Source organism: Megascapheus bottae, chromosome 14, assembly GCF_031878675.1.
Source record: "Megascapheus bottae isolate mThoBot1 chromosome 14, mThoBot2.hap1, whole genome shotgun sequence".
Taxonomy (NCBI): domain Eukaryota; kingdom Metazoa; phylum Chordata; class Mammalia; order Rodentia; family Geomyidae; genus Megascapheus; species Megascapheus bottae.
The window spans coordinates 13,078,210-13,102,612 of NC_143522.1; the positions used below are offsets into that span (position 1 = coordinate 13,078,210).

General features: G+C 38.4%; 1 protein-coding gene and 1 pseudogene across 22 annotated transcripts in view; one reads left to right on the forward strand and one right to left on the reverse strand.

Moving 5' to 3' along the window:
* Positions 1-24,403, forward strand: part of Ttll5 (tubulin tyrosine ligase like 5) — a 249,727-nt gene that overhangs the window by 74,624 nt on the left and 150,700 nt on the right. For 19 of the 22 annotated variants that reach the window (XR_016537574.1, XM_090344516.1, XM_090344527.1 and 16 more), the window contains 4 exons: positions 1,384-1,497; positions 1,748-1,839; positions 7,429-7,491; positions 18,164-18,202. Coding sequence is in view for 21 of the 22 variants with exons in the window: in XM_090344516.1 (XP_090200642.1) it covers positions 1,384-1,497; positions 1,748-1,839; positions 7,429-7,491; positions 18,164-18,202 (308 nt within the window). In the remaining variant the exon portion in view is untranslated. The remainder of the gene's footprint in view (positions 1-1,383; positions 1,498-1,747; positions 1,840-7,428; positions 7,492-18,163; positions 18,203-24,403) is intronic. The other 3 variants (XM_090344520.1, XM_090344522.1, XM_090344524.1) reach the window with 1 other exon arrangement.
* On the reverse strand, positions 4,611-4,922 carry LOC150054723 (elongin-C pseudogene; annotated as a pseudogene).

Below are 24,403 nucleotides of genomic sequence, written 5' to 3' on the forward strand. Positions count from 1 at the left end.
TGGAGGTTGGGAGACCATGATGGAGTTGTCACCAAAGTGACTTTTACTCTGATTACTTATCTTGACTTCAATTTAGGTGGCCACCATCTTATGCCCACATGATGTGCTTTTACTTATATATACCAGGGAGATCATATGGGAGCAAGCAAGATTTTGGCATTAATCTCATTAGACCAAAACCCCTACTTCAAGACCTCATCTAATTCTCTTGCCTCTCAAAGTCTCTATTTTCTTTTTTTATATGTTTTTTTATTGTAATAGAAGGGTTGCATTATATTTACCAGATAGAAAGTGCATTACTTCACAAACATTGATACCCTTTCTCATATCACACCGATAGTAAGGCTTTAACATAAGAATTTTGGAGAGAGACTAACAGCTGGGGACAGTGGGACTGCTGCTTCTAGATTGAAATTTCTTCCAGCAATCTAGGAAGATAATTTGTATCACTAGTTCTTGAATTACTTCTCTTTTTTTTCTAGTTGGCCGATTCATTTGTTTTATTTTATCATTTACTTCATCTGTTTCAGTAATGTGTTAGCATGCTTAAAACCATCTGATTTCCTTTGCTACCTTTCTGTTTTCTCTTTTTGTATGATCAGATAATACCATAGTTATAGCTTTTAGACTCAAAAGACCTCCCCGATCATCCTTCGGAAGTGGAGGTGATGTGGGTTACCTGTTGAAATCCATGATAACTATGGCCTCTCCTTGTAGTACCAGGGCAGTCAGTCCTATTCTAGTCTCTTGATGTTCAGCAGTTTTCCTCTGCCTTTTTCATCACAGCTCCCCTCTGACTCACTGATGACTCTTTTCTTAGTATTTTCCCCCTTGAGTTACTAAACACCCCACAGCCTGTTTTCATTTGTGGTAGAATGGATTGCTGATTGGTTATTCGTCTCATGTCTCAATTCTCCCAATTCTCCTTCCCCTATGCTGAAAAGAATATAATTACTTACTGGAATAAAGACACATTTACTTTAATATTAAACAGTTTTCAGACTGTTTTCTCTATCCTTTAAACATTAGATGCATTTTAAAACCAAGACTACGTAGTAGCTTAGGAAAACCTGTAGACATAATTCATCTCTTTTTCCTTTTCCTCCATTTTCTCCTTGTCTTTGTCCTCATTGTTTTGCTTAGTTCTCTCTTACAGTATTTTCCTACTATTTTCTTTTCTTCTCTTGCCTAGGAATTTACTGCATTTGTCTCTTTCCTAGGTTTCTAGCTAAAAGATTAATTGTGGAATTCAGTGGAATTTGGGCTATACATTTAAGCTTATTCCTGTTAGGAAAGATACTGATGTTCAGGGAATGAACTCAGGGAGATGAGGAAAGATGATAACAATTTTTTAAAAGTTTTGTTTTTATTTCTTCCCCTCAGCGTGCTCGTCCACTCTCTGCCAGTGATGCAGAAATGAAAAACCTTGTGAGCTCAAGCCGTGAGAAAATGCTGGGGAAGATAGGTGGTTCTGTGCTTGGGCTGTCTATGGAGGAGGTAAAGATAACTCCACTTCAGGTCTTTGTGGGTTAATACAGGGTTCAGTGAAAATTTACTAGTGATTCATAATGTTCTATCTTATGTCTGAAAGGCAAAGATTGTTTCTTCTCAGAAAACATGTTAAGAGAAATTAATTCCTCCATAAATGCTTTCGTTATAATTTAGGGTTATAATTCTCTTCTCTTATCCACATGGATTTCATGTTTCAAAGTATATTCTCATCTTATTTTTCTCTTTTCCCATCTAGATCAAAGTTTTACGGAGGGTAAAGGAAGAAAATGATCGGAGAGGCGGATTTATTCGCATATTTCCTACATCTGAGACGTGGGAATTATATGGGTGAGGTGACTACCATTTTAATTTTTTTAAACTGTATATCCAGTCTGTAGAATTATATATGACACACTGCATCTTTGATCCCCATAAAATGTCTTTTTAAATTTGTCTATCTAAAATATGATGACTTGTCAACCCAATAACTCATCACAGTAATATAATACCCATCTGGGTATTGTTCCTCCCCTTGTTTTAATACCTTGCTTCTATCCTGTTTTGTGTTTAGCATTAACATGATTTAAAAATTATTTATCAGTCTATATACGTAAACAATACAGTCTTTTTTGGGGGGAGGGGGGTTGGTTGTAGGACTTGTACTCAGGGCCTGGACACTGTCTCTGAGCCTTTTTGTACTCAAGGTTAGTATTCCACCACTTGAGCCACACAGCTCCACTTCTGGTGTTTGAGTGGTTAATTGGAGACAAGGGACTTTTCTGTTCTGGCTGGCTTCAAACTATGATCCTCAGATTTTAGTCTCTTGAGAAGCTAGGATTACAGGTGTAAGCCACGGGCACCCGGATACATTGCTTATTTTTAAGTCTCTAAATTCTAATTCAGAGATTTTTTTTTTATATATGATAACATGAATTTAAGTGTCTATTTTGATTTTGTTTTTACTATTATAATCATACAAACATACAAAACATTTCCATCATGTCTGTAAATCCCATTATGACCTTTTATAGTCAGCTTTGCTTATGACCCAAGCTTTTCCAGCTTTATCTACTGGATCTCATCTACTGGTTTTCATTGCTTTTCTCTGAGGAATGATGATACTGAACATACATTTATAAGCTGTCATATTTAAGATGTTGTTGTATTGTGTCACATGCAATTATTTTCTACATTGCTTGAGTGCTTGCAGATTTTTGTCTTTCATTTGTTAATAGCACAGCTTACTCATTTGCATATCTGGAGCCATTTTTACATCTTGAGATAATTCCTACTTGGTTATAGTGGATCGTTTTAAATTTTTTTTTGCTAATATTTTACTGAGGAATTTTGCATCTGTTCATCTATGTTCAATGAAGTTTTGTGTTCATATTAGAATAATGCTATTCTTGGAGAATGAATTTTGAAGTGTTCTCTTAATGACTGGCTTAAAAAAATAGTTTGGGCCAGGAGTATGACCTAGTGATAGAGCGCTTGCCTAGCATGCCTGAAGCCTTGAATTCAATTCCTTGGTACCACATACATAGAAAAACCCAGAAGTGGCGCTGTGGCTCAATTGGCATAGCACTAGCTTTGAGCAAAAAGTGCCCAAGGACAGTGCCTATGCCCTGAGTTCAAGCCCCAGAACTGGCAAAAAAAAAAAATAGTTTGAGAATAACTGGTACTAATTTTTAAAATATTTTATATAATTTAGTATAGAAGACATCTAATCCTAGGCAGTGACATCTTCTTTTTCCTCCCCATCTTGATACTCTTCATTTTCACCGGGAACTTACTTGTTTGTTTTGTGCTGGTCCTTAGGCTTTAATTCAGGGCCTGGGTGCTGTCCCTGAGCTTTTTATTCTTTTTTCACTTGAGGCTAGTGTTCTACTATAGCCCAGGCACTAAAGAATGTGAGACTCTTATCTCCAATCAATCACTTAGAAAATGGGAAGTGGGACTGAGACCCAGTGGTAGGGCAATAGCCTTGAGCTGAAGAGCTTAGGGACAGCGCCCAGGCCAGAGTTCAAGCCCTATGACCAACCAAAAAACAAAAACTTCAACAGGTTTCACTATTCTATTTTTATGCACACAGACCACTTCAAGCATATTTATCTTCATTCACCCTCCTTATCAGCCCTTCACTTTCCAGATATTCCCCTAAACAGAGCTGACTTTAATTTCCCTTTTTTTTAAAGCATGTATTAATTATGCCGAAGGTTCACCATAGTATTTTCAGACATGCACATACTATATTTTGTTAAGAATTACCTTTTCTTAATTTCCCTTTCCACACCCTATAACCCCTTTTATTGATCAATAGTTTCTGTCGATCAGTAAATGTTTTATTACTAATTAAGTCCAATTGCTTATTGATCTATTCAGTTATCATATTTCATTGTAACTCAGTCTTGGTAAGTTGTATATTTCCAGGAATAGACTCATTGCTACTAGGTTATATAATTTGTTGGCACATAATTGTTCATAATACGCCTTTAATCCTAGCTGCTCAGGAGGCTGAAATATGAGTCTCTTAACTTCAATTAACCACTAGAAAAGCAAAAGTCATGTATGTTAGGCAAGCACTCTACCACTAGAGCAAACTCCCAGCCCTTGTTTGTGTTTTTTTTTTAATAGTAATTAAAAGAAGGGTTAGATTATATTTGCCAGATAGAAGGTACATTTCTTAACAATTATTGCTACCCCTTCTCATGTTTTTGTCCCTATTTGTTCATGCTTTGCTTTACTTTATCTTACTTTTTGTTGTTGTTGGTGGTGGTGGTGGTCATGGCACTTGAATTCTGGGCCTGGCACTATCCCTGAGCTCTTCAGCTTAAGGCTACCACCACATCCCTTGAGCCACAGGGCCACTTCCGGTTTTCTAGTGATTAATTGGAGATGAGTCTCCCTGACTTTAGTGCTGGGCTGGCTTTGAACCACAATCCTCAGATCTCAGCCTCCTGAATAGCTAGGATTGCAGGCATGAGCCACTATGCCTGGCTTCCTTAGCATCTTATTTTTAAGATGGTCTCGAGTTCAACATCATCATGAAGAAATGATTTTGATGCACCTTGGTTACTTTCTTTTCTTTTTTAAAAAAATTTTATCATAGTTTATTTTATTTAACAATCTATTAGGATGTTCATAACCATCAGCAGTTCTAGTACACTTTCAAGTGAAATTGGGAATTCAGGAATCTCAGTAGATATGTTAGTTAATTGAATCTTGTAGATAACACATACATATTTTTGAAACACATCTTATCTCTCTCTCTCTCTAAAATTGATTTCATTGGTTTCCTTCTCATCGAATTGACCTGGTCCACTCAACATGGCTTTTATTGCTCCTGATGTTATGGCATGTTTTCTTTTTAAAGTAAATCCATGACCATCAGATGATATTAATTTGAAATATATCAGAGTCTTCACAGTCATCATAGGTTTTTTTTTTTTAATTTTTCTTTTTCCCTCAGTATTTCTTGCTAGTGTAGATACCATGATAGTCTTTCCTTTGTCCTTGGTTACTTTCTAAATGCTTCTTCTGCTGGAGGTTCATTGGGTTTCTATCTGTGAGTTCACAGATAGCTTTCCTCAGATTTGGGATACCTTTTTTTTTTTTTATGGTACAAAGGGGTTTGTGCCATAAGTCAGTACAATGCTTCTTAGCTAATATGCTATCCTGAAAATTCTAGCTTCTCCTTAGACTTTTAGTCTCTGTCCTCTTGTCTCAGGGATTGATGGACTCTACTTTTTCTGTACAGTTTAGAAATTCCCCACAGGCAAAAAGGCAGAGCTGATTAGGTCTTACTGTATATATATCTCTTGCATGGATCACAGTCCTGAGCTACCTTTTGTTTCATGTTTGAAAACAGGTTTTTGTTTTGTTTTATAACTATATCCATATAGATATATAGATACATATATATCTCTATATAGTTATACATACAGATATAGATACTGTGTACTTTTCGAGCTGTTTGTGCTCAGAAGGAAGGGCCTGTAAGTCTCTTACACTCTTGTATGTAAAAGCAGAATTCTATTGTGCAGTCAGTTTTAATTACTCTTGCAATTTTTCTAAACAAAAAAGCATGCATCCTATGCAATCTTGCTTTTTATATTAAGTATTATGTTACTATGATTCATATTGTTTGTAGCTATGTCTCATTCCTTTTCAATGCATTATTGTAGTTTATTGCTATTGATTTTTTCCATTCTCCTCTTGGATGTTTTACTTCTTTCTGGTCTTCTGCTGTTAAGGACAGCTATGCTGTAAATATTCTTGGGTGTATCTCATGGGTTTCTATCTAGTACTAGATTGCATAATGCAGTTTTCCTAGAAGAAATACCTTGTGAGACAGTGTATGACAGGTGTCTTGTGTATCAGGAATACCGGGGCCATTCAAATAAGAAAAACTGCCGACTTGGAACAGCTTAACAGGGGAGGTTTGGTGCAGCAGGGTAGACTTGAGCTGCTGTACTCACTGGGGAAAGATATCCAGTAAGAGACAAAGAATCCTCAGAATGTATCGAGTATGAGAACCTGAGGATACTTTTCTGCCTGTACTGCAGGATCTGTGCTGGACAACTGTGCAGTACGAATTATCCACCTTCTGGAAGTTTGGATGACAAGCTTCATGCAGTAGTCATTAGGGAATGACTGAGCGTACTCAAGCTGGGGAAAAGTGCAGTGCTTTCTCCTAATTTTAACAACCTTTATGCAGCTTCCATACCAACTCCATTTAGCTTCTGTATATGTACTTTACTTGGTAGTTTCCTTTTTATATGTCATTAGTTTTATTTCCTGATTAGTGTATTACCTTTTATTAATCCTAAAAAATGTTGCCTTTTTCGCCTGGTTTCCTTGATAAGTGGATATAGATCCAAACAGAGCGATGACTCAGTATTTGAGTACTGAAGGTCATTGACATGATCTTGGAGATAAAATATAGCTACATAGACATAAAGTCTATGATAGGATATATAGTCTATAGACAATATTATATTACATACATCGATATGTATCTATGACATACAAACTTTCAGCTTAATTTTAATTTTGTTCTTAAATTATGTGCCAGTGATTGCATATAGAAATCCCATTCTTTGAATACTTATTTGTTAAACTTGACATTTGAAATATGATGTGCAAAAATTAATGTTAGGGGGGAGGGATACGGGTACCAAGACATGTGAAAGGGTATCAATGTATGTGAATTAATGCACCTTCTATCTGGCAAATATCATGTAACCCTTTTACTAATTACAATAAAAGAAAAAAGAAAAGAAAAAAAATTAATGTTAATAAAATCTTTAAAAATGTTGCCTTTTTAATTTTCTAAATTAAGTCCTCTTTTTCTTTAATCTTCTCATTAGATTATGTTTGCTGCTATTCTACTATTTGATAATTTTGAATAACTTCCCATTTGACACTTTAATAATAGTTCCTTTAGATATAGTAGATACTGTAGATATAAATACTTCTGTGACTTTCGAGATGATCATTTCTGTGCATACATGCTGTATATTTTCCTCATGAACTAAGTTTAAAGTTGTTTCAGGGCTGGAGATATGGATCAGTGGTAAGACCATCTGCCTTGCATGTATGAGGCCTAGAGATCCTTAATACTGTTAAATAAATAGGCTTTAAAAAAAACAATTTTATTGGTGTTATTAAAGTATTATCAAAGGGGTTACCATTTTGTAAGTCAGGTAATAAGTACATTTCTTTTTTGGACAATATCTTTCTTCCTTTGTTTCCCCTGGTTTTTCCCTCGCATCCCTGCCGACAAGTTGCATAGTTCATTTTTCACATAGTGTATACTGAATACCATGATTGCATTTGTTAATCCTTTCTTCCTTCTTTTCTTCATCTCCTTTTTCTACCTAGCAAATATGTTTTTCTAAATAAAAGAAATAACTGAATTCTCTCTTTATCCTTCAGGTCCTACCTTGAACACAAGACCTCTATGAATTATATGCTAGCAACACGCCTTTTCCAGGACAGGTAGGAATTTGCTAAATTTGTAAGTATAAGCTTAGATCATTAAAATTAGGAGGAAAGGATATGTGAAAGAAGGAAATAAATTTTATAAAAACTTTCACAAAAAGTCTGTGATAGAGAAGTCCTTTCAGTAAATGAAATGATTCCTTAGAATTTGTTAGTAATTCTCAACAACTTGTAACATTTTTAAAAACTAAAAAGTAAGGAATAAAGATCTTTGAACAGATGCTCTAAATTTTATCCTTCTTCTCAGGAGATTTCTACTTGGTAACCTTTTATCTAGGACACATTTTGAACATGGTCATATGTTTTTGAAGAAGAGAGTAGAATTATCAGATCACAAAAAGTAAAGTAATAATGATTCACAAAATAAACATACCAAAACTTGTAAGACTTACAGTTGATTATCTCACTACAAGGGGAAACTGATGAATGATGGAAAACAGGCACTAAGTTTGAAGGAGCAAAGATACTGGCTGCTTAGTCCCACATATGTTTGTAGCTCTAAAATATAACTACATGAAGAATTCAGTAATTAATCATAAGAACAAGACCCTGAGCTTAGATAGATTTATATTATTCTTTTTAAGTATGCGGTTTTTGTTGTTGTTGTTGTTGTTGTTGTTTTTTGCCAGTCTTGGGCTTGAGCTCAGGGCATGAACCCTGTCCTTGGACTTTCTCAAGGCTAGAGCTCTACCACTTGAGCCTCAGCACTACTTCCGGTTTTTTTCTATGTATGAGGTACTGAGGAATTGAACCCGGGTCTTCGTTCATGCTAGGCAAGCACTCTACCACTAGGCCAAACTCCCGGCCCTTAAGTATGTTTTGTTTTGTTTTGTTTTGTTTTTTAAGAATTGAACCCAGGGCTTTGTGCACTCTATCACTAGGCCATGCTCCTGGCCCCTGCCTGGTTCTTTTTTTTTTTTTTCCCCATATATTTTTTATTGTAATTAATAGAAGGGTTACATGATATTTGCCAGATAGATGGTGCATTAATTCCCATACATTGATTCCCCTTCACATGTCTTGGTCCCCAATTCCCTCCCCCCCCACCCCCACCCCTCATCTTGTTTTCCCCTGTTCCCTGTCCAATTTCAGATAACCAAATACAAATATATCTGATATATCAGTTAACGAAGTGAGATAGTGTAACAATATGAGATAACCAAGGGACAGCAAAAGTGATGAGAGATAAAATAGTACCTTAAGAACAACAATCATTCTTTATATGGCTTATGTTTACATCATATTTTATTTTATTTATTTTTTTTTTGCCAATCCTGGGCTTGAGCTCAGGGCCTGAGCACTGTCCTTGGACTTTCTCCAGGCTAGAGCTCTACCACTTGAGCCTCAGCACCACTTCCGGCTTTTTCTATATATGTGGTACCAAGGAATCGAACCAGGGTCTTTGTGCATGCTAGGCAAGCACTTTAACCACCAGGCCAAACTCCCAGCCCTACATCATATTTTAAATGACAAGTTTAACAAACAAGTGTTCAATGAGGGAATCTCTAATTCCAATCTCTGGGACTTAGTATTTAGAACTTAATCAAAATTAGGCTAAGGGTTTATATGTCATAGAAAAATATCAATTTATGAAATAAGACATTATGTCTATAGAGTCATAGGTTTTTATGTCTATATATTTATGTTCATATTTCCATTACCATGTCCATAGCTTTGGGTATGCAGTTATTGAGTCTTCACTCTTGTACTCTTTGGATTTAATAGCCACATATTAAGGATACCATGCGCCTTTTGTTCCTTAGGTCTTGACTTGTCTCACTCAACATGATTCGCTCTAGATTCATCCACTTCCCTGCGAATGCCAGTATTTTATCTTGTCTGTTAGCTATGTAGAATTCCATTGTGTATATATACCACATTTTCTGTATCCATTCATCTGTAGTAGGGCATCTGCTTTGTTTCCATCGCCTGGCTATTGTGAATAGTGCAGAGATGAACATAGCTGAGCAGGTTTCTTTATAGTATCCTGGGTCATGCTCTTCAGGATAGATGCCCAGAAGTGGTATGGAGGGATCATAGGGAAGGTCTATTTTCAGTTCTTTAAGGAACCTCCACACTGCTTTCCAGAGTGGCTGAACTAGTCTGCATTCCCACCAGCAGTGTAGTAGGGTTCCTTTTTCTCCACAACCCCGCCAGCAACTGTCATTGTCTGAGTTCAAAATCTTGGCCATTCTTGTTGGGGTAAGGTGGTATCTTAGGGTTGTTTTTATTTGCATTTCCTTTATGACCATGGATGATGAACATTTTCTCATGTGCTTTTCTGCCATTTTAATCTCTTCTTCTGATAAGTCTCTCTTTAGTTCCCTTGCCCATTTAGTGAATGGTTTATTGGGTTTTCGGGGGATTAGTTTCTTGAGTTCCCTGTAGATACTGGATATTAAGCATTTGTCAGATGTATTGTTGGTGAATATCTTTTCCCAGTTGGTTGGCTGTCTCTCTTACTTTGCAACTATGTTTTTGTCTGTACAGAAACTTTTTATTTTTAGGTAGTCCCATTTATCGAGTCTCTCTCCAATCTGTTGTGACCCTGGGATTCTGTTCAGGAATCTGTTGCCTGTGCCTATGAGTTCCAGTGTCTCTCCTACTTTATCATGTAGCAGTTTCACGGTTTCTGGTCTGATGTTGAGGTCTTTGATCCACTTTGAGTTAATGCTTGTGCATGGCGAAAGGCTAGGGTCCATTTTTAGTTTTCTGCATCTGGCTGCCCAGTTTTGCCAACACCAATAATTGAATAGACTGTGTTTGTTCCATTGTATATCTTTGGCTCCTTTGTCAAATACAAGTTGCCTATAGCTATGTGGTTCTATTTCTGGGTCTTCTATTCTGTTCCACTGATCTTCTGGTCTGTTTTTGTGCCAGTATCAAGCAGTTTTTATTATGGCTCTATAGTAGAGTTTGAAGTCTGGCATTGCTCTTTTTGCCTAGAAGTGTTTTGGCTATTCTAGGTCTTTTCTTGTTCCATATGAATCTTTGGATTATATCTTCAATTGCCGTATAGAATGTCTTTGGGATTTTGATGGGGATTGCATTGAATTTGTATATCAATTTTGGCAGTATAGCCATTTCCTCTATGTTGATTCTCCCTAGCCATTAGCATGGGATGTCTTTCCATTTCCTAGTGTCCTCTTTAATTTCTTTCATTAGGCTTTTATAGTTTTCATTGAATAATTCCTTTACATCTTTGGTTAAGTATATTCCTAAGTATTTTATTCTTTTGGGGGCTGTTGCGAATGGGATCATTTTCTTGATTTGGCCTTTTGTTTGTGTATTGTTGGTGTACAAGAAGGCTACTGACTTCTGAAGATTGATTTTGTATCCTGCCACTTTGCTAAAGTGGTTTATTAATTCTAGAAGTTTGGGAGTGGAGTTTGTTGGGTCACTCAAGTAGAGGATCATGTCGTCTGCGAATAAGGATAGTTTAATTTCTTCTTTCCCTATGTGGATCCCTTTGATGTCCTTTTCTTGCCTTATTGCTCTGGCTAAGGCTTCCAGCACTATATTGAAGAGAAGTGGAGACAGTGGGCATCCCTGTCTAGTTCCTGATTTTAAGGTGAGTGGTTCCAGTCTTTCACCATTTAGTATAATACTGGCTGTAGGTTTTTCATATATAACTTTCACTATTTTGAGGAATGTACCTCTTATTCCTATTTTTTCTAGTGCTTTCAACATAAATGGATGTTTTATTTTGTCAAATGCCTTCTCCGTGTCCAGAGAAATTATCATACGATTCTTATCCTTAACTCTATTGATAAGATGTATTACATTGATTGATTTGTGAATGTTAAACCAGCCTTGCATTTGTGGGATGAAGCCCACTTGATCATAGTGTATGATTTTTTTAATTTGTTTCTGGATTCTGTTGGCTAATATTTTATTGAGGAGTTTTGCATCTGTATTCATTAGAGAGATAAGTCTGTAGTTTTCTTTTTTTGTTGGGTCTTTCCCTGCTTTGGGGATGAGAGTAATACTAGCTTCATAAAATGAGTTTGGTATTGCTCCTTCTGTTTCTATTTCTCGAAAGAGTTTCAAGAGTATAGGTGTTATTTCATCTTTAAACGTCTTGTAGAATTCCACAGTGAATCCATCTGGACCTGGGCTTTTTTTGGTTGGCATTTCCCTGATTGCTTCCACAATTTCGTTGTAAGAAATTGGTCTGTTCAATTTGTTTACCTCATTGTTGTTCAGTGTGGGTAGCCTATATTTATTTAAGAAATCATCCATTTCTACTAGATTTTCTTGTTCCTTTGAATATAGGCCCTGGTAGTACCTATTCATTATGGACTGAATTTCTTGGGAATCAGTTGTGATTGTTCCCATGGGGTCTCTAATCTTGTTTATTTGAGTCTTCCCCTTTCCTTTTTTTGATTAATCTTGCCAAGGGTCTGTCTATTTTGTTGACTCTTTCAAAGAACCAACTTTTTGATTTATCAATTTTGTGTATTGTAGATCTTATTTCAATCTCTAAAATTTCTGATTTTATTTTTGTTATTTCTGTCCTTCTAGCTGTTTTAGAATTAACTTTTTCTTGCTCCTCTAGGTGTTTCAGGTTTTTTTTAAAGGTTATTTACGTGCTCTTCTTCTGTCTTTTTAATATGCGCTCCTAGGGCGATAAATTTGCCTCTTAGAACTGCCTTTGCTGTGTCCCATAAGTTCCTTTGTGATGTTTCTTGATTGTCATTACATTCAAGGAAGTTTTTAATTTCATTTCTGATCTGATCTGTTACCCAGGAGTTATTCAGAAGTGTGTTGTTCAGTTTCCATGTGATTGAATGTTTTTTGACTTTGACTGCATTGTTCAGAATTAGTCTGACTCCACTGTGGTCTGATAGGATGCATGGGATTATATCAGACCTCTTGTATCTGCTTAAGTTTTCTGTATGAACTATTATATGATCTATTTTGGAGTATGTTCCATGTGCTGCTGAGAAAAATGTGAAAAGTTTCGCCCTTGGCTGGAAGACTCTGTATATCTGTTAAGCACAGCTGGGCTATGGTGTCATTTAAGTCGATGGTGTCTTTGCTTAACTTTTGTTGAGTTGACCTGTCATTTGTTGAGAGTGGTGTATTGAGGTCTCCCACTATGATTGTGTTTGTGTCTATCTTGTTCTGTAATTCTAAAAGAGTTTGTTTGACGAATTTGGGTGCTCCCGTGTTGGGGGAGTAGGTGTTTATAACTGTAATATTATAGGCATGGATTGTACCCTTTACTAATATATAATGGCCGTCTCTATCTTTATGTACTGATTTTACTGAGAAGTTAATTTTGTCGGGGATTAAGATTGCTACTCCTGCTTTTTTGCATGGTGCATTGGAGTGGAAAATTTGTTTCCATCCTTTCACTTGGAGTTTGTTTCTGTCGTTGGCAGTGAGGTGTGTCTCTTGGAGGCAACATATGGATGGGTGGTGTTTCTTAATCCAGTCTGCTGCTCTGTGTCTTTTGATTGGATTGTTCAGCCCGTTCACATTTAGGGAGATTATGGAGAAGTGGTCAGTGTCCATTGTCATTATTTATTTTTACTTCTAGGTTTCTTTCTCTCTCTTTTTTCCCCTTTTGTGTTTAGTGAATTATAGATGTTTGCTTCTTGATGGGGGTTCTTGATGTTCTACAATTTGTTCTCGATTAATTAGTATTCTTTGTAACGCTGGTTTAGTGTGCATGTGTTCATAAAGCTGCTCTTTGGAGTGAAATATTCTTGTTTCTCCCTCAAATGCAAATGCTAGTTTTGCTGGATATATCAGTCTGGATTGGCAATTGTTGGTCTTAGGACATCAGTGATGTTTTTCCAAGCTTTTCTTGCATTTAGGGTTTGCATGGAGAGATCTGCTGTAATTCAAGGTTTCTTCCCATTATAATATAGCTCCTTCTTTGTTTTTGCAGCATTTAAGATAAATTCCTTGGTATTCGGGTCTAGTGTCTTTATTATGATATGTCTAGATGAGTTCCTTCTAGGATCTTGCCTGTTTGATATCCTGAAACCTTCAATAATGTGAGTATTTTCCCTTTTGAAGTTGGGGAAGTTCTCTGCTATGATTTTGGTGAATAAAGGTTGCATACCTTTGTCCTGAAATTCGGCCCCCTCCATAATCCCTATTATATGAAGATTAGACTTCTTTGCTGCATCTGCCAGTTCCTGGAGCTCTCTCTTGCAGATTCTGACTGATTTTTCCAAGGTGGCAATTCTCTGTTCCAGCTCTGTGTTTTATCTTCCGTTTCTGATGTTCTATTCTCCATCTCCGTCAATCTGCTTCTTAATGCCTCCATTTTTGCTTGAATTGTGGACACTGAGCTGATCATGTCTGCTTTGAGGGTATTAATCTTTTCTTCCATTTCTCTTTTGAATTCGAGGAGCTCTTTGGTGATTTCCTGCTTATGTTCCTGGAATTGTTTTTGGAGTTCGTTTTAATCTCTTTAGTCATGTTCACAATCATCTCCTTGAATAGGGTCATGTTTCGTGTCTCTTCAGGCGTCATTTCTTGGGATGGTGACATCTCTCTCGTCCCTTCGCTCTTGTTACCTTTTGGGCTTTGCGTGGGACATTGATTATTTATGTATGTCGTAATTCGTCTTTGCGCTCTCCTCAGCATCGAGAACTGTTGTTGTAGTTCGCTCTGTGGTCAGTAGGTAGCGGTTTTTATTTGGATTGGGACCGATGGTTCTGGGAATATGTGAATACCTGTGGTTCTTGGTCAAATTGATTCCTCTGCTGACTAGGTCAGAGTTTGCAGGTTTTGCAGGTGTTCAGCCTGTTCCCAGAGGCTGTGTGCTGCTGCACGACTAGCTCTCAGCCCAACCAGTGGCCTCACAGTGGGCCGGGGGATGGATCTGTGAGCTTCAGTGTCAGCATGCTGGGCGGACGGTTGGTTTTCCTGTGCTGCTTCTAGGGGCGGGCCCCCAGCCAAGGGTCTGGGGTTTGGGAGTTTCCAGGGGCTCTCAGCAGGACCAGCAGGTGTCCGCTCTGTTCCCAGGGGCGGGGCCCAGCTGAGGACGTGGGCTCCAAGGGTGGAGCCATGCTTTTCTGATTTTCAGAAGGCCAGCATGGCTACTGGTTGGCCCTTCAGCTCCCTGCTGCTGCTTTGTCAGAGAGTGTGACTGTAGGGGCCCCTCGGTGCTGTCTTGCTCAGGATTCCCAGCTGGAGGATGCCTGGCTCAAGATTTGAGGGGGATAGATGCTGGCTCCTATTTTCCCCGCACACCCCACCCTCTGTTGTAAGGCAGCGTCTCAGCGCCTCCCACTCTCCAGACCCAGTGGCCTGGGAGAGGAACCTGGTGGGCGGGTTGGAGCTGGGACACCTCCGCCTCCCCTGGTGGGGTGCTGGGTCTTGGCTAGACCGCCTGTCAGTCTGCAGTCAGAGGCCTGGGAGAGGAACCTGGTGGGCGGGTGGGGGCTGGGACACCTCCACCTCCCTTGATGGGGTGCTGGGTCTTAGCGCCGCCCGCCTGTCAGTCGCCAGTCAATGGCCTGGGGGAGGGGGCTGTTGAGGGAAGGGACAGGATTCTAAATTCCTTGCCCCCCCTGCTCCTGCTGGTCTTTCTCGGGCAGGGTGGAGGGGTCTGAGTTATGTTCTATTGCTTGGCACCAGCTCTGCTTTCCCAATGGGTTTGGGGACCCGCTGCACTACTCACGCCTCTGTGTTCGTCTGTGGGTGCTGCACGGTGTTGGAGAATCCTTCACTCCCCTCGAATCTCTGCCGCTGCCTGTGGTCCGCTTCTGGGTTCCACTGCTTGCTGTTCTGGTTCCGCGTCTGGGTTCCGCTGCTTCTGCGGTTTGCTGGCCCGGTCCTTTGCTGGTTTCTGCAGTGGTTGGGGCTGCCCGGCTGCTTTTAGCAGCTTGGAGCCGGCGGCTAGGGGTGCGGGAGGGGTCCTCGCATTCCGAATTCTTTGAGAAAGTTGGATGTAAGCTTTATCTGGATTTCTTTTCCTGTTTGAGTACTTCTCGTTGCTTCTTGAGTTTGTTGTTGTGGATTTCTTAAGGTAGTTGGCTCGTGGGACTCCCTGGTTCTCTCTTTTTGTGAGAGAGAGCTAGGCAGCGTCCCTATTGTCTCGGCGCCATTTTCCGCTCCCTTAAGTATGTTTTTTTAAGGATGCTTTTTTTTGGTGGGTCATGGGCTTGAACTCTGGGCCTGGGCACTGTCCGTGAGCTCTTCAGCTCAAGGCTTCCACCCTACCCTCATTTCCCGTTTTCTTGTGATTTATTGGAGATAAGAGTCTCATTTTCTTTGGTGCCCAGGCTGGCTTTGAACTGCAATCCTCAGATCTCAGCCTCCTGAGTATCTAGGATTACAGGTATGAGCCACCGCACTTGTCAGGTTTCTTAAAATGGATGATTTTAGCTATTTCATTTTCCTTTATAGAAAGTATAGATTTTCATTTTCCTCTGCATTTGTGGTAAATATCTCTTGAGTTATTACCTGAGTAGCTTTTGATGAAAGATCTTTTTTTATTAAAGAATTTATTAACATTGATTTGTACATCTTTTTTTTATTAAAGAATTTATTAACATTGATTTGTACATCATATTTCAAATGACATGTTTAACAAACAAGTGTTCAGGAAGGGAATCTCTATATACAATCAGTGGCACTTAGTTTTTAGAATATAATCAAAATTAGGCTAAAGGTTTGTATATCATAGATACATATTAATTTATGAAATAAAACCTATCTATAGTCATAGGTTTTTATGTCTATGTAGTTGTGTTTATATTTCCCATACCATGTCCATAGTGACGAAAGATCTTTGAATCTACTTGGAAAACACAATTTTTTTTACGGGGCATCAGTTGTGGGACTTGAACTCTGGGCCTGTGTGCTGTCCCTCAGCTCTTTAGCTCAAGGCTAGTGCTCTACCATTTTGAGCCACAGCGCAACCTCCTGGTTTCTGGTTGTTAATTGGAGATAAGAGTCTCATGGACTGTCTTGCCTGAGCTGGCTTTGAACCGCAATCATCAGATCTCAGCCTCCTGAGTAGCTGGGATTACAGGTATGAGCCACCAGTGCCTGGCATAGATTTCTTTATCTGAGCTTTGTTTATCTGAAGAAGTGGTCTGCTTTGTCAGTTTTTAGTATTTTGGTTTTGTAGTGACTCTACAGAGTGCAGCTTTTCACCTCTAGAAAAAAACTTATTTTTTTCTGTTTTCTCTCTCTGTGGACGTTTTATTATATACAGTCTGGCTGTCCATATCCTTCCTATTTGTGTTCTTTTCTATGCCCTCATGTCTTACTTTTGCAGTCTTGGAGATTTCTTAAACTTCATCTTAAATTCTAAATTAGTCTTCAGCTCTGTCTTTTTTTATTCAGTGTCATCACAGGAGACTATTATTCAATACATTTGATTTAGGCAAGTTGATTTTATTATCTAGGAACTACTTTTGCTTTTTGATTAGTTTTCATATTTTATAGGTACAGCATATATTTTCCTAATTAAATGCTAAGAAAGAAGTATGTATTTGCATTCTCTTCATATAATTCTGAATGAAATTATTTCTAGACTGACATAGACTCCGTGCTTGATGCTTGATCTTTCTGTACTACTTGTGTTTCCCATAAAGGTAAAGGGGAACACAGTAGACAAGCTAAGGACCAGTGTACAGCCCAATTTAGGAATCATTTCCTTAATAGTAGTATAGCCATAAAAAAATTGGAGCTATAATCACTTGGGTGATTGGATATGGTAACAACATGCCTGTAATTCTAGCAGTTGAAAGGCTGAGGCAGAAGGAGCATGGGTTTGTAGCCTCAAATCAAGACAAAATTTTAGAATAAACAGGTTGACAAGATATGAGGCAAACAGTGTAAATGACTACTAAAAGTCTCTGTGGTGAGAGTGGGTGATGTCATTGTCCAGTATCTCCTCTGTCGTGGTGGATATGAGCCTCCAAAGGTGAGAAAATTGTGCAGAAACTAAATATATACATACATAAATGAGTACAAATAAAGCTGGGGAACATTCCTCTTTTCCTCTGGAGTTAAACAAAGGGAAATTAAATGAGGAAAGAATGTTTTCAAAGAAAAACAAAAGCCAGTTCAAATATGAATGGGACTTAATTCTTACGGTTGGAGTCCAACTTTAGTTTAGACACAAAGGAGATTATCTCTTCTCCCCATTCTTTTTTTAATTTTTGGTTGTGTAAAGTCTATTCTTGATGAATAGCCTTTTGTAGCCTCATGGGAATCATGGGTTTTGTTTCTTATCCTAGAATAGCTCAATGAAAGTATAAAGAGGGTAACAAGTGAGTCCCAAACTCTAGCCGGGAATGTAAACCATTCAAGCTCTGCCATGGGGAGAATGTCGAAGCCTCTTTCTGCTTTATATAAATGAGGCTAATAACAATCTTCTTCATGTGACTGCTGTGAGGAGCAAGTATGTTGTAGATGGAGAAATGCAAGGCATCGTGAGCATTTTTCTCTAGAATTTCTTTGCTCTTTTCCTTGTATTTTGAATTGATCCTTTTTCCAGGTCATAGTATTCTACTCTTTTATAAGAATGTTCTTAGTTGATCTGCTTCTCTTCAAGAAGCCCCCTGCCGTCCAATTTTATGTTTAATTTCCATAATAAGGCTGTCAAGACTGCCATGCCCTGTGTGTGTGAACTCCAGAGTGAATATCTAAACAGTGGTCTCTAACCCCGGTGTCCTTTCTGCTTTTATAGGGGAAACCCAAGAAGAAGCTTATTGGCCGGAAGAACACGGTAACTGACTTTAATAATTAGAGAAATTCTTTACATGTGTGTGACGTGTGACCATGCACAGACTGAGTATAAAGAATTGCTGTAAAGAACCATTTTCAGTTCAGCTCAGCATAAAGAGTAGCATGGAAATGTTTCTTATGAAAAAGTATTATGTGGCCAGAATGCTTTTTACAAATAAGTTTGAAATTTACTTTATTATAACTACATGTATATCATTTCAGCTGTTAATAGCATTCTTATTTGGCTTTGTGAGAGATCAGAATAATTCAAATAAGAGTGTATGTTTCGACCTTGACATACCTGGGCAGTATAGCTCTGCCCTGTGGGACTGAACAGATGTACTTCCACTTTGCCACCGAATGGGAAATGTATAAAATGCCGATAACTTTGTGTTTAATCAAAGAGAGAGGTCTTAGAGAAGTAAAGGTTGAGATGACTTTGCTTCAACAAAGACTGCAGCTACAATAGAAACTCTTCAACCTAAACATCTTTGGGTTAATAGAGTTTGAGATACTACTTCTGTACTCTTTTGTGCTGTACCTCTTTATAAAACAATATCAGAATGAAATCTGTTGTGGCTAGCTTGTTTTGCATTTGTTAAGATAAACTTGATTTCTCATCTAAGCCCTTTGAAGAGTGAAATTAATTTTTTTAAGAATTCATTAATGTTGATTTTTACATCATATTTTAAATGACAAGTTTAACAAACAAGTGTTCAAAGAGGTAATCTCTATTTACAATCACTGGGACTTAGTATTTAGAACTTAATCAAAATTAGGCTAAGGGTTTATATGTCATAGAAACATCAATTTATGAAATAAAACATTATGTCTATAGTTATAGGTTTTTTTATGTCTATATAGTTATGTTTATATTTCCATTACCATGTCCATAGCTTTGGGTATGCAGTTATTGAGTCCTCGCTCTTGTACTTTTTGGATTTAATAGCCACATATTAAGGATACCATGCGCCTTTTGTTCCTTAGGTCTTGACTTGTCTCACTCAACATGATTCGCTCTAGGTTCATCCATTTCCCTGTGAATGCCATTATTTTATCTTGTCTGTTGGCTATGTAGAATTCCATTGTGTATATATACCACATTTTCTGTATCCATTCATCTGTAGTAGGGCATCTGCTTTGTTTCCATCGCCTGGCTATTGTGAATAGTGCAGAGATGAACATAGCTGAGCAGGTTTCTTTATAGTATCCTGGGTCATGCTCTTCAGGATAGATGCCCAGAAGTGGTATGGAGGGATCATAGGGAAGGTCTATTTTCAGTTCTTTAAGGAACCTCCACACTGCTTTCCAGAGTGGCTGAACTAGTCTGCATTCCCACCAGCAGTGTAGTAGGGTTCCTTTTTCTCCACAACCCCGCCAGCAACTGTCATTGTCTGAGTTCAAAATCTTGGCCATTCTTGTTGGGGTAAGGTGGTATCTTAGGGTTGTTTTTATTTGCATTTCCTTTATGACCATGGATGATGAACATTTTCTCATGTGCTTTTCTGCCATTTTAATCTCTTCTTCTGATAAGTCTCTCTTTAGTTCCCTTGCCCATTTAGTGAATGGTTTATTGGGTATTCGGGGGATTAGTTTCTTGAGTTCTAATTTTTTAAAGAAGGAAACCATTATGATTAGTTTTAAATTTTATTATTTTTGTTTATTTTTTCCATTCGTGGGGCTTGAACTCAGTTGGTCTTGAGCTCTTTTGCTCAGGGCTAGCACTCTACCACTTACAGCCATAGTGGCACTTCCATTTTTCTGGCAGTGAATTGGAGAGAAGTCTCTCATGGACTTTCTTGCTCAGGCTGACTTTGAACTGTGATCCTTAGATTTCAGTCTCCTGAGTAGCTAGGGTTACAGGTGTGAGCCACTGGAGCCCAGTGAGCTTTTTATTATTGTTGTTATTATTATTATGTTTTAATTTTTGTCAGTTGTAAAGCTTGGACTCTGAGTCTAGGCATTGTCCCTGAGCTTCAGTTGCATCTCAAGGCTACTGCCCTACCCTTTGAACCAGAGCACTACTTCCAGTTTTCTAGTGGTTAATTGGAGATAAGAGTCTCATGGTCTTTACGTGCCTGGGCTGGCTTTGAACCGTAATCCTCAGATCTCAGCCTCCTGAGTAGCTAGGATTACAGGCATGAGCTACTGCGCCTGGCTGAACTTTTTATTTTTTCCTATGAAAAAAATTGGCTTATGTTACTTGTGCAGGAAAGGATCTAATCATTATATCTCTTCTGTATTCCAGTCAATTTTACCTGTCTATTACATTCCCTGCTCTCACCTCCTGTACCATCCTCAACAGGTTTCCTTTTCATAGTTACAACCAAAATTGATAAACCTTTAAGTAAACCGATGTAGAAAACAAAAAAGGGAAAACACTAAGTACCATATCAGGTAGAGGAAAAAAGAAATGATTATAGATCCTGCAGACATGGATGTTAAGTGGGATAGGGAGGGTATTAGAGGAAGATTGTTGTTACTCTGACAACCTAAATGAAACTCCTCATTGAAACTTTTCTGTAAACTGAGAAAAGCTGAAATAGAAATTTTGCTGAGCACTGTATCTACTAAGAAAAGGGAACTTGTGATCAAAAACCTTCCTACAAAGCAAACTCCAGTGTCATTGATCAGTAAAGCATGTAAACAGTAATAGCACGAGTCTTACTCAAAAATCTTCAAAAATAGAGTAACACTTCTCAGGTTTGTTGGAAACACTCATAACTTTCTGGTATCAGAAAATGAATAGAGGGCCAGGAGTTTTGCCTAGTGGTTAAAGTGCTTGCCTAGCATGCATGAAGACCCGGGTTCAATTCCTCGGTACCACATACATAGAAAAAAGCCGGAAGTGGTACTGAGGCTCAAGTGGTAGAGCTCTAGCCTTGAGAAAGTCCAAGGCCAGTGTTCAGTCCCTGAGCTCAAGCCCAGGACTGGCAAAAAAAAAAAAAAAGAAAAAAGAAAAAAGAAAATGAATAGATACACAAGAAATTTCATCAAGGCATTTTACTTCTGTACAGAAGGCTGAGCTCCCAGGAGCTAGACAAGTGCACCAAACCGGGTTCCTGTTTATCCAAACTTAACCTAAGAAGTGATATTGTCCCTTCTCTTTGTTGCCAACCTTAGAATCAGGCTCATATTCTCTGTGCAGTTGGTTACCGGGGCAATGGAAGTTAGACAGCACTCTAACTGGCAGTGAAGGGCCCCAAATAGGGGGAAACTGTCCTTTGGAGGCAAAGGCACACATTCTTTACAGCTGGCTGGAAATGGGCTGCTGATGGTTACAGGTGGAGGAGGTTGGTAAAATCTTTGGAAACTTCCCACTCAAGGGGGTGGAGGGTCTATTCTTTAACTCAATTGGTATGGATTCATGCTCTTGACATGCTTGGCTGGTACAATACAGATAATAGTTGTAATTGAAGTCAAGTAGAAAATAATTCCAGGAAATACCAGTATTAGGAAATACTCATACTGGCCCAGAATAATGACTGGTTACAAAGTGAAGACATTTTAGTCTGATAGAAAAGGTTGCTTTTCCCCATAGGTTTTTAGTGATAATAAATACATGTTGGAAAGGAAGAAGCTTTTATTGGTTTCCAGCCTGGGAAAAATATTGAAGAGATCTCAGTCAATAAGCATGAAGTGTAGTGGTATGTACCTGGCATCCCAGCATGCGTAGAAGGATCAATCCCAGCCAGCCTACCATCTCATAGTAGTAGCAGATTCTATTGTGAGATCTTTACCTAGATGAAGTGATAAAATATGGCTGAGCATCAGTTATTCATGGCGGTAATCTTAGTTACTTGAGAGACTGAATTAGAGAAGTTAGTGGTTCCAAACCAGGCTGGGCATACACAAAATCCCCTTTTAATTGATAGCTGGATACAGTGGCCAATGCCTGTCATTCTAGCTGTGTGGAGGCTGAGATATGAAGAACCATGGTTTCAGACCAGCCTGGGCAGATAAGTCATAAGATTTTATTCCAACAAAAGAAGCTGGTCATAATGGTACATGCCTGTCATCTTAGCCACAGCAGCAAAGAAGAAATAAGGATTGCTGTCCAGGAACATATCAGGCAGAAAATAAGACCCTATCTCAAAAATCACTAGGGCACAGGGCTAGAAATTTGGCTTAGTAATAGAGTCAGCACCAGACCTGGACTCAAATCCCTTCCTTCCCCTCTCCCTCCCCCCACCACAAATTTATTTGTATTGATAGTTTGTAATAGCTTTATAATATTCTGAAACAAGGTACAGTCTAGATGTCCAACAAGACAGTATAAGTTGTGAATCATTTAGACAGTGCTACACAATATGGATGAAATGTGCTGAGTGATTGAAGCCTTACTCAAAGAGTTCCATACTGTCCTCTATCTGTATGGAATTTGAAAGGGTGCAAAATGTGGTGAAATTTCATGGCATGGATTGCTCGTCAAGGTTTTAGAGGGGTTGGCTAGGAAGTGGCAAGAGCATTTTCTGAGATGACTGTAATATTAGAGTTTGAATTATATAGTCAGTTGTAGGTGTTTGTTAAAACTCATTAAAAGAGCATTTAGTATTAGGTCATCTCATTGTATACAAGTTTTCATAAAACAATTACTGAGCCAAGTGCTGGTGACTCACACCTATAATCCTAGCTGCCTAGAGAGCTAAGATCTAAGGATCGCTGTTCAAAGCCAGCCTGAGCATTAAAGTCCGTAAGACACTTATCTCCAATTAACCACCAGAAAACTGGAAGTGGCACTGTAGATGGAATGAGAGCGAGCTAGCCTTAAACTGAAGAGCTCAGGGACAGTGCCCAGCTTAGAGTTCAAGCCCCATGATGGACCAAAAACAAATTACTGAATTCTAAATAGTAATTATATGTACAGACAAATGTTCAGGGTCAAAATTCCCTGGTTATCTGTTTGTGAAATTAAACAAATATGGTGAAATATTGATTGTAGAAACTAGATGATGGATAGTTATGTGGGTATTTATATATAATTCTTTAAACTTTTCTGTTTAGATATTTTCATAATAAAATGAGGTAGGTGTAGCTAAAGGTACCATAACCTATTTATAATTATTCTTTTTTTCATAATACTAGGGTATAAACTCAAGTCATTACACTTAGTAGGCAAAGCAAGTGCTCTCGACTTGAATCACTCCTCTAGCCTGAAAAATCAAGATATGAATTAGCAAGCATTTATGACAGGTTAACTTGCTAGGCCATCTCATAACCATCATGAATATAGTGATCAACAAAAAAAGCATAGTCTTTCCCTAATTCCCACTTACCAGCATTCTACACCTTCAGTTGTTTTAACAGAATCTCTTACTTGGAGTTGTTACTTACAAATGTAGGGTTGGAAATTCTTGATAGGCGTCTCCAAATTTCTGAGCTTTTAGGGCTCACAGCTTTAGAAGCTTTCATTGAGTTCTTATTGTCAATTGTCTTGAAAGAATGCCTCCTCACCCCAAAGAATTGTGTTCTTAGCATTATAGGCAGAGATATTATTGTTTAAATAAAGAACTTTGATTTTTGATAGCCTGGGCTTTCAGGAACTCACTTCCTTGCTCTTGGCCCAGTGTTCTGAAAGGCCTCTAAAAGACTCACTGTCATGCCACTCACTTAATGATCCTTATCTGAAAGTCTTGAATACATTAAGCAGCACAGCACTTGTGTCACACTTAGAAACTGATAACTTCCAGAGGATATTAGGAGATTCCTTGACCATAAAGGGAATGTATTTTGAGTTTTAAGAAGTCCAGAGAGAATTCAGATAGCTAGCAGGTGTTGAGTTCTTAGTATGCAAAGTTAGGTGCAAGCTCTCAGAGACTAACTAGATCCTTTTATGATGCAATGACTCAAAGCTCTTTCTTTCAATGGTCTGGTTATCTCTGCTCTATACTTTGCCCAGATCTTATGTAGACTGGGCCTCTAATTTGTGGTTTGCTTTACTTTAATGCTTGATGCAGGTGCTGTTTGCCCCTCTTTCCATCCCATTTCCTATCCAAGGACTAGCTCTCCATCTGAGTACTTTCCCTTATCTATACCTCTGACTCTTAATTCCTTTAATTTATACTATATCCCATATTCAACACCTGGAGTGTTTTTGCCATATCTTCTCTTTGTCTGCAGCTAATTAGACTCTAAAGGATAGGGGGAACGTTGGTATGTCTTCACAGTGAGAGATGTGTTTCCGAGACACTTGCCCTGTGAG